The 14335-nt window shown below is 43.0% G+C and overlaps 1 protein-coding gene across 1 annotated transcript in view; it reads left to right on the top strand.

The window, feature by feature from the left end:
- Positions 1–182: 182 nt before the first annotated feature.
- GABRA5 (gamma-aminobutyric acid (GABA) A receptor, alpha 5) overlaps positions 183–14335 on the top strand; it is a 53303-nt gene continuing 39150 nt past the window's right edge. Inside the window, exons 1-4 of the mRNA XM_010011724.1 lie at positions 183–706; positions 8588–8709; positions 10530–10597; positions 10711–10931. Coding sequence (XP_010010026.1) covers positions 621–706; positions 8588–8709; positions 10530–10597; positions 10711–10931 — 497 coding nt within the window. The 5' untranslated portion in view covers positions 183–620. The remainder of the gene's footprint in view (positions 707–8587; positions 8710–10529; positions 10598–10710; positions 10932–14335) is intronic.

The raw sequence follows: 14335 nt of genomic DNA, 5'->3' as shown, positions 1-14335 counted from the left end.
GCGTGAGGTTTATGTGCCTTTGCGAGGAAGGTCACTTTTCACTCCCCCCACCCCTTCCCCATCCCACCCTCTCTTTTGCTAAGCCGTGCATCAGCAGCGTGAATTCCAAGAAGCAGTAGGTGTTTCTTGGCATTTCAGCTGGGATTTTGGAAAGGGAAGCAGGGTATTTAATGGGAAAAAATTGTGATGGAAGGAAAGGATGCGGAGGCTGCACACAGCCTGGGTTTGCAGGCGTCTGGAAGTTGTTGAAATAGGTAAAGGGTCGGAATTGGCATTTGGGAAATGGTGACTGTTTCTTTAGTTGCTTCTATCATGGACGAATATAAGGGAAAACTGGGCCACTAAGAATTTTTCCTGGCTTGCACTTTTCTGTCAGCAGAAGGTAAAACACGTCCTTGAAGATATACAATTTTACATAAACAGCTGATGTTTACATAAGTCTAGATAAGTTTGTGAAAAACACAGACAGCAGAAGATGCGGTGTTAGCTGAACTCGACCAGCCTGCTGTTTGTCCATGTAATAATTTATCTTTTTTTTTTAATATTTTTGCAGCGTAAGAACAAAGTGAGCAGCTGCACCTTCATCAAAGCAACCACCTGCGTTCCTCCTCTCCTCTGGAATGGACAATGGGAGTGTCTCTGGCTTTATCATGATCAAAAACTTCTTCCTCTTCTGCATTTCCATGAGTTTAGCCAGCCACTTCGGGTGAGTCGCCAGTTGCGTTTGAATTTTTGCTGTGGGCTCTTTTAAGGAGATGAAAAACCTTGGCTCTGGGTGGTGCGGAGCAACTGAACAAAACAAGCGAGCTTTGCATTTCATCTTAATGTGCTGGTGTCAGGGGGAAGGGAGCGATTTGTTTTCCTGCTCAGATTTACTGTCTCAGATCGGTTCTTTATGCCCGTAACGCTGTTGTGGGAAGGCTAGGGGGGTGAGGGCTGTGCATGGACAGCTCAGACAACCAGGCCTACCCTGCTGAATGCTCTGACCTGTGGCATTGCGCAGCCAGGGGGCTGCGGTGCAATGAGGAGGGCTTGGACCTTCCCTCTCACCTGGCAGGTTGCAGGCTACAGGCGGTAGCGCAAGGCTGCAACAGCAGGACTCGGTGCAGGCTGCTGGCTGGTGCGGGCTTTCTAGTGAGTAAGCTGAGATCGTGACTGCTCAGAGGGATGGCTGAGTTTGAAACTTGCTAGAATGATTAGAAATTGTGTTTCCCTGACGCATATAGCAAGGAATCCATTTCCCTTATTTTTACTTTGTATGCTTTCCGGATGGTGATATTCTGAAAATTGTATCGAAGAAGTTCTTCTACTATAGCTCTTAGGAAAAAAACTAAACAACCAAACAATCAGAAACACCCTATTTATGTGTTTTTCTTAAATCCAGAGATCTTAACTTTCCAAAATCAGGCTATGCAATGGAGTCTAGAAAAGGCATTTCAAAAGTGCTTGGGAAACGTAGGTTGATTCTTCTTTGTGGAGGAGAACAATCATTTAGCATTTCACCACAAAAAAATGAATCCTCCCAACGTGCTGATTCACAAGCACACCCATCAATTCCTTGCTATAAGAAGAAACAAAATGGAGATGCAAATCAGTTTCTGATTTCAAGCAAAGTGGTTTTTTCTCCAGATTGGAACTAAGAGAAAGACCAAACTTTGAGCGATGACTGTCTATGCTGGAAGCAAAACTTAGCCCTGTCTCCAGCGAGTGTCCGATGTAGGCAGGTAGAAGCCTGTGACTACAGTGGCTTATGTGAATGGTTCTAGGACTGCACACTACAAATGATGCAGGGATCTGCACGCTGATGTATTCACCTTGGAAAATCTTGGTCCTGCTGTTACTATGGTCTAACGCAAAACTCTCCCTGGACTTTGTGATAGAAATGAACAGGGCATAGGTAGTGTGGGACCGGTTTTAAACTTGTCTCGACATGGTTGTAATTTGACAAAGTATTACCACATTGAGATAATCTTGAGGACTATGACTTTAAGTCCTTCCTGATGGACCATCATACACTGCAATAGGTGAGCATGGCATGTTTGGTGTGGGGTCTTTTAACTGTGTTACTTCTCTAATAGAAGGATAGGTGAAGCTGCAAAGATAAAAGAGAGTTTAACTTTCCCTTTCGACCCCAAAGAAAATACTGAATTAAGTCCCAGTTAGGAGTTGTTGTGACCTGTAACCTGGCAGGTAATCAGAACAGGACAGTTAGGGAAAACTAGGACACTTGTTTTCTGCAAGTTAATCAAAAAGCTTCTGTGCACTGAAATGAGATCATCATATAACTTGCCCCCCCACCACCCCCATTTCTGATCTAGTAATTTTCAGCTGGGCCTGCGGAGATAGGCAGCTCCAATTTGCTGCACCATTCACACACTGCCTTAGGGCTGAATTTTGACCCTGCTCAAAAGACAGGGGATGCTCCAGCGCTTCTGTTTCAGAGGCAGAAGCAGTTTCAAAGTGTAATTTGCTAAGTGCTTTGGGACTGTCTCTTCAGGACAGAGCAGTACAATTAACGTGTAGGCTGGTATATTAACTGCAAGGATCTAATGCTGCTAATACTTGCTGTTGCTACCAGGTTCTTCTTTATTAGTTTCATCCATGCTTCAACTGCACCGTTGCATTGCAGTGCATTTTGCGATGTGCTAGATGAAGTGATTGGTCAAATGAGCACAAATTAAAAAGCAAAATACTGTAGGACATTACAGATGAGAACAGAGTTTTGTCTACGATGCTCCGTAGTAATTCCACGTTTATATTAAATCATAAATACAGTTTTTGCTGATGTAGCCAAAGCCACCTTGGGGGATTTTGATGCACAATGCCTGGGAAAATAAACAGGAATTATGTATCTCAGTCTCCTAGGCTACTTCAGAAATCTCAGCAAAAGTCTGTGATTAATGTTTAACATAAATGTGGAATGACTATCGAGAGCTATCCACATCAATAGGCGGTAGTGAAAGACTGTAGGCATAGTTGGTAGAAGTTATTTAAAGAAAAATCACTGAATTAAAATTCAAAGATACAGATGAAATAGGAAGAGGATGTTAAGTCACCCACCATTGCTGGTGTAACAGTTTTATGAGTCTACTTCTGCAGAAACAATCCAGCACGAGTCAAGGCTTTTTCAAGCTTGAATTCAGCCTTGAGTTGTATAATGCTCTAACGAGTTGTGGTATTTTGCTGAAGCATTTCAAGATAGTTCACAATTGTCTTGAAAGTAAACATTAATAATAGAGCTCGAGAATAAGTGAAAGTCAAATATAACCATGAAGAGTGTTATCAGATGAGATGAGTCTGATTCCTCATAGGCCCTTGGGATCCCTGCAAGGGTGGGCACCACAGGTGACTGCTTGCACTGAGATCACCTTAAGACTAGGTAGCATATGGCTGGCCCTATGCCAGCTAACCTTATTGATCCCAACTCTCTTTTTGCAAGCCCCGGACTGGCCAAAGGCACCTCTCTGGGGACATATTGGTGATGCACAGTCCCTGCGTGTTTGTGTTTTGGACACACAACTTCAGAAATCCGTCTGAGAGCCAAAACCAAGGGAGATGGATGTTGTTGGTGTACCCACAGTTTAGTTGACATCTGCTAATAATGTTTGTAATAGTAGAAACATGGAAAACAGAAGATCCCAATCAAATGTAGCCACTGCAAGACTTCTCTGTACACTGTAAGAATTCCGTCCGTGGCATGTCTGTAGTTTCACATGCTTTTCCACTAGCTCACAGCCCTTATCACTAACACCATAATCCTGCTATTTAGGCTGAACATACCTTTTCTTCAGGCTGTTATTTCAAGTTAGTCTCTGCAACCCTAAGCAGTTAGTTCTGCTGGGTTATCCCTTTCCCTGCCATTCCTAGCAGATGCTAGGAATATTTTTAACATAGTTTTGTAAGAATTATCACCTCATTGTGCAGTCATGCTTGTCGGTTTATTTTTTTATTCTGTTTTCTTTCCTTCTTCATGTCTCCAGATAGCTTTTTGAACCCATCAGATGATTTTGATAATTGGAAGACTAAGTGGGTACCTAGAAGTGCTTGGAGGAGGCAGACAGGAATCAGTCAGTCAATCCCTCTGCCAAACAGAAAGCGACAGCTTCAGCATCTCTGTTTCACTTGGCCTCCCACCTGGCCAAAATGCAGGCATGTACCTGCAGGCCATCCAGCACGTCCTTGGTGCAGCACCAGCCCTGGCACACATTGCCTCCCAGAGAAGCTGCAGGTCAGTGACCTGGCAAGCTGAGTACTGGAAGGTGTTTAATGACCCTGAGAGAAATTCAGGATATTGAAAGGGGTGTTAAGGTGCAAGGGGGTGAGGATGATAAGACGTAGCTCTGTGAAGAACAGGTTTTCATTACACTGCTCACAAGTTGCTTGTGGATAGCAAAATATTTCTGTTGCTAAATAAAAGAGTTACATTATTCTTTAAGGATCTGCAAAGACCATTACATTCTCATCATTTTAGTCTGTCCTCTCCTCTATCCTAATCCACTGTGAAAGAATTGAATCTTCATTGCACAAATTGACAAAATACCAGCCTTTTTAGATCTCAAGAATCTGTAAGAAAGGATGGCAAGAAGCTAACTTAGAAAAGTAAATCTATTTCCTTTGATGTCTGGCCAGTTGGCAGTATCCAGAAGTGTGCAAGTGCATTCTCTGCTGCCTTTTCCACAAACTGTTAATTTGTCTGAAGTTCTGGTATAATTCCAATCCTATTAAAGCAAGTTATTGGAAACTCTGTTTTTAAGAGAGCAAGAGAGATGAATATGACTTCCAATAGCTTCCAGTGTCTCTTATTTTTTTTAAACGGTTTTGGGAAAAACATGTAATATCTACCATATGTTTTCCTCTTATTACAACTAAGCTATGAGTTGTACCTGTCACGATTTTGACTAGATGGCAAAAAAGACAGTGATGTTTAAAATGGTAAAGGATGAACTCATCAGGAAAGATAGCTGAGCATCTTCAGAGAGTTATTACATTTTACACTGATGGGCCCCTTCTGTGGCTTCTGATTTTTTCAGTCACCCTGAAATTGCAATATTAAATAAGTGTGATGAGAAGTACTCCTGGTTGGTTTAATTTGTGTTCACTAATGAGCATTAAATGTAATTATCTTTGAATTTTCTTAGCATTTTCCTAAGGTGCTTTTGTAGGTTTGTTTTTATTCATAACTGAAAATGTCTGCTATAAAAACATTTTTGGTTGCAGAGAGGCAATAATACGCTTACCTACTAATATGTTTATAAAACCTAGTCTTTAGCTGTGTGGCAATAATTAGTTTAGGGTATCACCCATTTTCTCTCTGTTCTTGGAGCTATCGTATCTAATATATGCACGTAAGCTTGCAGGGACAGTTTAAAGGTCTAACGTCATAAAAGACAGCCTCAGCACTTACTCCAAAACATGCATTTCACCAGCAATCTCAAAAATAGAAACTAAACGTCAACTTTTCTGTGAAAGAGAAAGTAACATTTGCATTAATGGCAAACAGTAACCCATTTACAAATGCAACTTCACATAATACTGACATTTCATCGAAATTCAGCATCAGATGCCATCTTTTTCGAGTGAAGCTATCTGCCAAATCTAAATTGGATTGCAGTTTTGCAGATGAAGTGCAGGCTCTTTTTATGAATCTTCACCCTAGTTGTTTCTTTGTCTTTTTCCTCTATTAATTAGCTTTTCTTGTGGAGATTATTTCAGTATTTGAGGTGTGCATACAATTCTTGCAAAAGATGTATATAGCTGAGATAGAAGGAAGCAGCATCAATTACTCCTGGTAGATTCAGAGGAGCAGTTGTGAGAACTAAATATATTTTGTCCCATCCCCACAAAAATAGTTCAATGGAAATCTTCCCTCTGAGTTCAATTGGCTTTGAATTCAGCCATAAGCACTAAAAATAACAAGCCTTTTCAAGAGCAGAGAAACTAGTGAAGCTTTGTATCCTGTGCCCGTAGCATTGTACCTTTGCAATAATCCTGGCTCTGCATTTGGCATCCCTTGTTCCCATCTCCCATTGCAACACCTACATTTTACCTCTGTGGTCCTTTTCTCCCAGGACCTTTCCTAATCACCCTGCAAGTCTCCTCCATATCTCTTAATTAGCAGAGAGGAGGTGGGCTGGTTTTGCTGAGGCTGTTTCTGAGCTATATGCGTGCTGACTGGCCCAGTCAGTGAGCCAGAGGGAATAGATGACTGTTGACCTCACATTTTTACTTAATGAGGCACTAATTTAGATCGTTCTCCCCTTGTCTAGTCACTGCTTCTCATGAAACTTGTAGGAATGAAATGAAGTTTGATCTCTCTGCTGCTTTGTCAGATACATTGGAAATTGAAAACAGGTTCCTACATTGATAGGGTGAAGCAGGCAGACAGCATGATGCTTATCTCCTTCTTATGGAAAGAAAAAAAAAAAAGCTAAAATAAATGATTGAAGTTTAAAATAGTATTCTAGGATTTTACCAAAGAGTTATTTATAGTCACTGCACATGAAGCACCTCTGTAACTTCTGTCTTCTATTTGCATTCATTAGGCTGCTACTTGTAAATATTCACCCTTATTTAGTGAATCTCTTTGATTATGACTGAAAAAAAGTATTCAGTCTTTTTCTTGAATGGTCTGGCATGCAAGGATGTCTAATGTTTCTGTAATCAGTTTGCATCTGCTGGAATAGTATCTTTCATATTAGTCAAACATGTCTGTGATGTTGGCTGCCTCAGTTACTCACTAAAGGTTCTGTTCACAGCATAGAAAATAGAATTAATTTGGTCTTTTGACCTGATGGCCTGAAAAATGGGTGAGATTTGTGGCTATGCCTCCACCTGCAGCAAAGGAAAGCTCCTTGGTGGCTTGGGCTTTCCAGTCTTGAGCTTGTTGAGGGTCGCAGCAGTCCTGATGGCACTTGGGCCGTGAGGAGCCTCCTCGGCCAAGAGTTTGCATGTGCTTTGGCATTCCTTAGAATCGGGCCCATGCTGCCACTGCCCAGCCTTGATCCCCCTTTCAGAGAGGCTTTGCAATCCTTTCCTTTTCCAGCAGAAGCACATATGCTGTAAAAAGAACAGGTGCAGGACTGGGGGTCCCCATGTCTGTAACATGCCCACCAGGAGCTTGTCCTGGGACAGGTCTTGTGTCACTAAAATTTCCAGACCCATCACATGGGTGTCAGCGAAGTCCCATGAGTGTAAACCTTGTGCAGATTAAACCAGTTCGAGGTCCCTTGTCTTTCTCTGTATAAAGCCTGTTCTGCTAGGTAAGCCTAACGCATGTGTTACAAGCATTCTGCAAGGCAAGCTGTTCAGAGAGATGCTTTGAGGTTCTGTCTTTATTTACTGATTTATTTCTCTGGGCACTGTTAGTAAATAAACATGGATTTTTAAAGGTTTTTTTTGTCTCTGGGTGACTAGCTCATGTTGAGCACAGGTTGTTGGAGTATAGGTGATTCCTCTCTGCTGGCAGGGTGCATGAGGCAGGGTATGGTTCCTAGTGGGACAATGTGCCCTGTCACAGCTAGAGCATTTGTTGCCTGTTTCAGCAGAGACTGAAACTTGAATAAGCACCAAGTGTGAGCAAACTTGCTGTCCTAAGAGACGGTCGTTGCTTACTGCAGGTGAAGCATGCTTATGCATAAACTTAAGAGTATGTTCTTCTGGTGGGCAAAGGCATCACTAGGCAGGGGATTCTCCTAAGCATCTTTAAATGCAAATCAGATGGACTTAAAAATGTAAATTACAGTTGTACTCTTGAGCTGTGAGCAGCTTCCTAGGTCTAAGCCATGGATAAAATGTTGAAATAAAAAAAAATCAGAATAAAACAAATTTGGCCAAAAAGATATGGAATGAGGCCCACTATACATTGCTGTTATTTGCATACTACAAGGGAGGACTAATTGAGGTGAAAGAGAGAGGAGGAATGAAGAAGTGTGTTTTCTGTACTGCAGTTGCATGTTTTTTCAGATACCCTAGTGATCTGGGCTGGGCTTTTTGAATGCAGTGGGAGTTGTTATCCTCAAGTAAATTAAATAAACTACAAATTAGAAGCTGTTTGGCATGTAAGGATTAAAGAGTACCTTCAGGCACTCTTGAAGCAGTGTCCCCAGGCAAGCCAGTGCTGCTCGTGCAGCTCCCTTGCCTGCTGATGCAGTTCCCAAAGACTGGAGAGCTAACCCAGGGGAAAACCCAGTAACAGCTTTTGCTAGTCCTGTGAGCTGACTTTGCTCCTTTCAGGGGATGGAGACATGCCAGCACTGGGGAAGTGGTGAGGCTGAGGTTGGGCAGGGCAACATAAGGGATTGGGGTCTCCCTGTGCATTACGGTAAGATGGTCAGTGGGCTTAGATGTACTCCGATTCAGCACCCCAGACCTGTACCTCCATGGTATGGGTCCTTCCTCAGGTCCTCCTCTTCCAGGGAGAGCTATTTATGGTTACTTACAGTAGCAATGAAATCACTGCAGCTCCCTGTGCCACTAAAGCAGGAGCGGCAGGATAGGGCAGAGGCTCCATCACAAAGTTACCTTGAGACCGAATCCCCTTGAGGCTGGTGTGGCTTTTGACTTGTTTCTTTCCATTTGCATAAAATAGCTTCTCACAAACGCCAACAGCATCGGGAAAAGAGGACGCCAATGATAACATCACTATATTCACCAGGATCTTGGACGGTCTGCTGGACGGCTACGACAACCGACTGCGCCCGGGGCTGGGAGGTAGGATAACACGTTCGCTGTGTCTGGTCCTCGCACTATGCAACGCCATCGTCTACATGATGCCCTCCCACATGAGTACCTGCTGTCAGCATGGGCCTTGATGAGAGAGTTGTATTTCATTAGCTAAACAAAGCCCAGAAAGCAGATTTGTCTCCTGGCAAATGGGATGCAATGCAAAGGTCACTGGAAGTTGTCGTCTTTCAGTCATTGAGGTCATCTGGCGTTGCATTAGGAGAGCATGTGTGATGCATTTTTCTGTAATTGAATGCAGTTTGCTTTTCTTTCCTTTCTAGTACTCCCTAAGGTGAGTGAGATGGTGCTAGCAGGTTGCTCCAAGGTTCCTTCACTGGTCAGCATGTATAAAATAATGCCAGTGACAAAAATCAGTTAAAAACAGATCCCCAAATCATCCATTTTTAGACAGCTACAGCAAATCTATATTAATATGTCATTTTGGTAACCTCTAAAGCAGCTATTTTAAAACCGTAACATGTGAATAGTTGCTTGCCATGCTAACCTTGTTGAGCCCTCCTTCAGCTCTCTATCCCCCAGATTTCTCTCATCTCCTATGCATGTGTAAACCATCTGTTATGTTTTTTCTTGGCCCTTTTTTAATCTGGCTACCCCCACCCCTTCCTCTTGTGAGACCAACACATTGCTTTCATCCCTTTCTCTCCTTCTCCTCTCACTTTACACAGAGATGCTTGAAAATAGGGCTCGATGCTCCTATCTTACGTAACGAACTTCTGAAATTTCTGCCCTTAGATTAAATTAGTCCTGGATTTGAAAAGATGCCAGAAAGACTTAGAGTTTTGTGGGTAGATTTAATTTCACCTAGCTTTGGACATCTATAGTATAGATATATGAAACTGGGCAGATCACCCAGGCCAGTGGAGGGAAATAGGTCCTTCCAAGATACACTTCATCTCATCCCATAGTAGGTATCGAATATATGCTGGTAATGTGTGCTGACAGCCCAGAAAGCCGGTTGCATCCTGGGCTGCATAAAAAGAAGTGTGGCCAGCAGGTTGAGGTTGGTGATTCTCCCCCTTTTGGTCTTGTGAATACTGCGTTCAGCTCTGGGGCCGCCAGCACAAGTGGGACGTGAACCTGTTGGAGTGAATACAGAGGAGGGCCACAAAGATGATCAGAGGGCTGGAGCACCTCTCTTATGAAGACATACTGGGGCAGTTGGGCTTGTTCAGCCTGGAGAAGGCTCCAGGGAGACCTCATAGCAGCCTTCCAGCACCTAAAGGGGGCCTACAAGAAAGATGGAGGGGGACTTTTCATCAGGAGGTGTAGTGAAAGGACAAGGCATCATGGTTTTAAACTGAAAGAGGGTAGATTTGTATTAAACATGAGAAAGAAGCTCTTTACTGTGAGGGTGGTGAGGCACTGGCACAGGTTGCCCAGAAAAGTTGTGGCTGCCCCATCCCTGGCAGTGTTCAAGGCCAGGTTGGAGTGGGCCTTGAGCAACCTGGTCTAGTGGAAGGTGTCCCTGCTCATGGCAGGGGGGTTGGAACCAGATGATCTTTAAGGTTCTTTCTAACCCAAACCATTCTGATTCTGTGATCAAAACCCGCTAGCCAGAGGAATTGCACCCTTGGTGGGCCTGTTTCTTTCCACTGATTATAAAAAGAGAGCCTGGGCTCCCGAAGGTTGACCACTGCATTTAATCAGGGATTAAATTCCTTCTCAAACATCTTTAATGTCAAGCTTTTGGGGATTTTTGAGACACTCAGAGTTAATAGAGAAGTGCATCACAAGCGCATACTTACATCTTAAAGCAATTCCTAATGCAGAACCTATATTTATTACAGAGAGAATAACTCAGGTGAAAACGGACATCTATGTTACCAGTTTTGGTCCTGTGTCAGACACCGAAATGGTAAGTTTGAGCATGTGGTTGCCAGATCCACTACATCTACTTTGCTGAAGTCGTTTTTGGAACCATTGCTCCTATTCAGATCCTGCAATACTTCAAGTGTTTCTTTGTGCCAGGAATACACCATTGATGTTTTTTTCCGACAAAGCTGGAAAGACGAAAGGCTGCGATTCAAAGGACCTATGCAACGCCTCCCTCTCAACAACCTGCTTGCCAGCAAGATTTGGACCCCAGACACTTTTTTCCACAATGGCAAGAAGTCTATTGCTCACAACATGACAACCCCAAACAAACTTCTGCGCCTGGAGGATGATGGCACTCTGCTGTACACTATGAGGTAATAACCACGATTGATTTCTTCTGATGCTGATTCCCAACTCGCTTTGCAAATACTTGTGGGGACCATCACTTCCCCCACTCCTAGTAGAGCCAGGCAACCAATCTTTTGCACATATTTATGTGAATATCAAGAAAAATGGAAAACATAATCACTGCCTACAAGTACCAATTAATTTGTAGCTTCTGAATACTGCTAGTGCTTAAATATTTCTTTTGATTAAATGGAAGGCATATTCTCAACAGATTTGATGATTCAGTCCAGGGGTTTTTATGAAGATCTGTTCTCTCTTGCTGTTTGTATTCCCAGCTGCAGTGCTGATTACAGAACTGTCTACAAGACCACAAACTATCTATCTTGTCTGGGGGCAGTACATCTTGAACCCTTAGAGCTTTTATTATTTTTTTTTCATTTCACTAATACTGATAAAAGGCAAATCATCACAGGGATAAATGAAATAAGGTAGGAGCACTGAGAAGCTTCTTTCCTGAAAACAAAGCTGGCACATTATACTGGCAGAGAAGCAAACTGGTGTCTCAGATCTTCAGAGTCATGCTCCTCATCTGTCTAGAGGATACTGTCAAGCTTCATCGTTGTATAACCTCGATATAACATATAGTATCGGTGATGTTAGAGGATTGCCTGAAATTCTTCTCAGGCCAAATCCCACATCAGTGTATGGCAATTTGCTCATGAAAGGTAATTAGCCTGTAGTAATTAAGGCTGCAGTATATCTTCAGCAGGGTTTTCTCCAAGAGCGTAGTCATATGGACAACACTGGAAAATGAGATGAAAGGAAAAAACCTACCGAGCAACAAAATGTAATTCTGAGCTTTTCACATACAAGCCCTGAGTGGTGCCTGAAACCCAGCAAAGTGTTCGGGAGCCTTAAGTTAGGTGCTGAGATGCCTGGGGTTTCAGCAGGCAGCCCCCAACAAGGAGAGAGGGGAGCTGAGTTCCCACTGATGCTGGTCCTCTCGGGGGCAGAGCTGAAAGCCACCCAGTGCTGCACATGGGGAGGGCAATCCCTGAGCTAGCTCCTGGTGCACAGTGGTTAAGACTTGTTGGGGCTCAAGGGAATAATGTTTTCATATGCAGGCATCTAGAGATTCCCAGATTTTATTTCAGGGGTATTCGACCTTATTTATTTAGGCCCTAGCCTTAGATCCCTTTTTTTGAAAGGAAAAGAGATTTAAGAGAAGTAAGGTATCCTTACGTAAGCCCTTACAACTTTAGACTATTACAGTTGTAACTGCACCAGTGCTAAGAAGACTTGGAAGTGATAGAGCTCATGTCTAAAAGGGAAAAAAACCAACCCTTAGTTTTCTCATGTATTATGTGTATTGCTGTTCTTACTAGCCCCAAGTTAGTGATCTCTGCAGTAATAAACTGAAAGAATGTAAGGGTACATATACACACACATAAATGAATACAAGTCAGAATAACTATCAGAGAAACTTATTTTCACAAAAATATTTGTAAAGCTGGCATTAGAACCAGTCTCACTGCTGCTACAGCTACACTAGGACCACTTCAGAGACTGCTGCAGAGGCAGTTCCCTTTTATCTGTGTAAATTACTTGTGTAAGTAAAGTCCAGATCAGGCTCGCAGTCAGCCTGGAGCAAAATGTTATGTCGTGTGGTGGATTTGCAGCTGGCATGTTATTTCTGTGCAAGCACTGGGTTTTGCAGTATTAAAGAAATGCAGCAAAGCACTGATTCATGAGGCAATGAGCTGAGCCATCCCAGGCAGCAGAGCAAGACCTGGGCAACCGAGACCCGGGTGTTCTCGCTGCTGAATCCAATTACTCTGTGGAGGCGCCTCTCCTGTGACTACGGCGGAGTATTGTCACTTTAGGAGCCACAGGCTGTAGGTATATTGAGGAGGAGACATTGCCCTGCTCAGCATATGCAGCTGGAGAAAAATTTGGATTTGACACAGACTTTCTCATCATCCCACTCAGTCCCTCTTCCCCTGGTTTTCACAGGGAAATGCTCTTTGGGATTGATGTTTTTGTAGGCTACAGAAAGACACAGAATGCTTTTGCAACCTAAAAAACCATGCAACATAGCTTTTTTTTTTTGGGGGGGAGGGGAGGGGGTAGAGTATTGTGTGTGGACGTGCATGTGTGTGAAGATAAATTCCTGCTAACCATAGTGTATGTGATAAGAAACGGAGCGCAAAGCGTTTTAAATAGCTTGCCTTCTACTATTGCAAGTTATAACTTTAAAAATAAAAGAGTGTCTGTGCTATTCTGTTTAAACACAAGTCAGGGGGCTGCTTTTGTAACGTGCATGGAGCTGCACCACTTTAGGGATAGCAGTTTTTTGTGATGGGCATTTCAGCAGCATGAGTGACGCTCTGCTGCAAGGTGGCTTGAGGATCCCATCCTGACCTATGCAGAGGTGGCTGTGACATGTATCCAGCCCCTTCAGCTGCCTTTGCATGTTAACCAGTGAAGATAACAGCTCAATAGTGCTGCCTAGGATGGCTCTTTGTGAGAAGGTAGACAGCACTGGCTTTTTGAGGGGAGACCTGCTTGTCTCGGCAGTGGTGCGCTGGTTGAAGGTACTAGGTTTTAGCTGGGGCTTGAGCCCCATCTCCTGTAGCTCCTAACAGTTCTCAGGATCTGGGGATGGGGAGACAACCCTCTGTTAGCTCTGCTTTCCCCTTGTTTCCAAGGAGGAATTGCAAGCTTCCCAGACTGTACGTAGGAGTAATCTGTGCCGGGAGGATTGGACCCTCTGTCATTGACGGAGATGTCTGAATTGCTTTTGCAACCTTGCATCTGGCTGCCTGAATGAAGAGGAGGAAAGCAGCCGAGACGATGCTGACCCTCCATCTTATTTGACTTCCAAATATGCCAAGTATGATCAGCTGAGCAAACTTCCAGCTTTAGCACTTGTCAGTATATGCATTTGAATGATACATGTGTTTACTTTGAACGAAAAATGTATTCTTTGCATATTGCATTGAGTGATACATTGTCTAGGTCAGAAGTGGATGATACATATGTTGCTAGGGAAATCTGATAAATAGGCTTCTATATAGGTACGGTATTAAAACTCTTCTTCATGAATATAGGAGCACAACATGCTTTTTAGACATATTTCATAGGCAGCAGCATTTTCTGCAGGAAACAACTTAAATTCGGGTTGACTTTGATTTGGTAGGCCCTATTTGTTTTATTTTACAAATGATACACTGCTGAATCTAATGTTGCAAATTCTGTTTCTGCCCCTAGAGGGGAGTATTGTCCGCATCGCCACTTCTAAATTTATTTTTTTATTTTTTGTTTTCGGTAAGAACGCTGTGGTAAAAAAAGCCCTAGCAAATATACTTCATATTTCAAGAATCTGTATAGAAAATAGCTTTGTGAATGGAGGCAAAAATTTGACTCTTTC

The sequence above is a fragment of the Nestor notabilis genome, unplaced genomic scaffold, assembly GCF_000696875.1.
Source record: "Nestor notabilis isolate BGI_N333 unplaced genomic scaffold, ASM69687v1 scaffold18643, whole genome shotgun sequence".
Lineage (NCBI taxonomy): Eukaryota > Metazoa > Chordata > Aves > Psittaciformes > Psittacidae > Nestor > Nestor notabilis.
The sequence above is the reverse complement of the archived record's forward strand: the minus strand, read 5'-3'. Positions and strand labels throughout refer to the sequence as shown.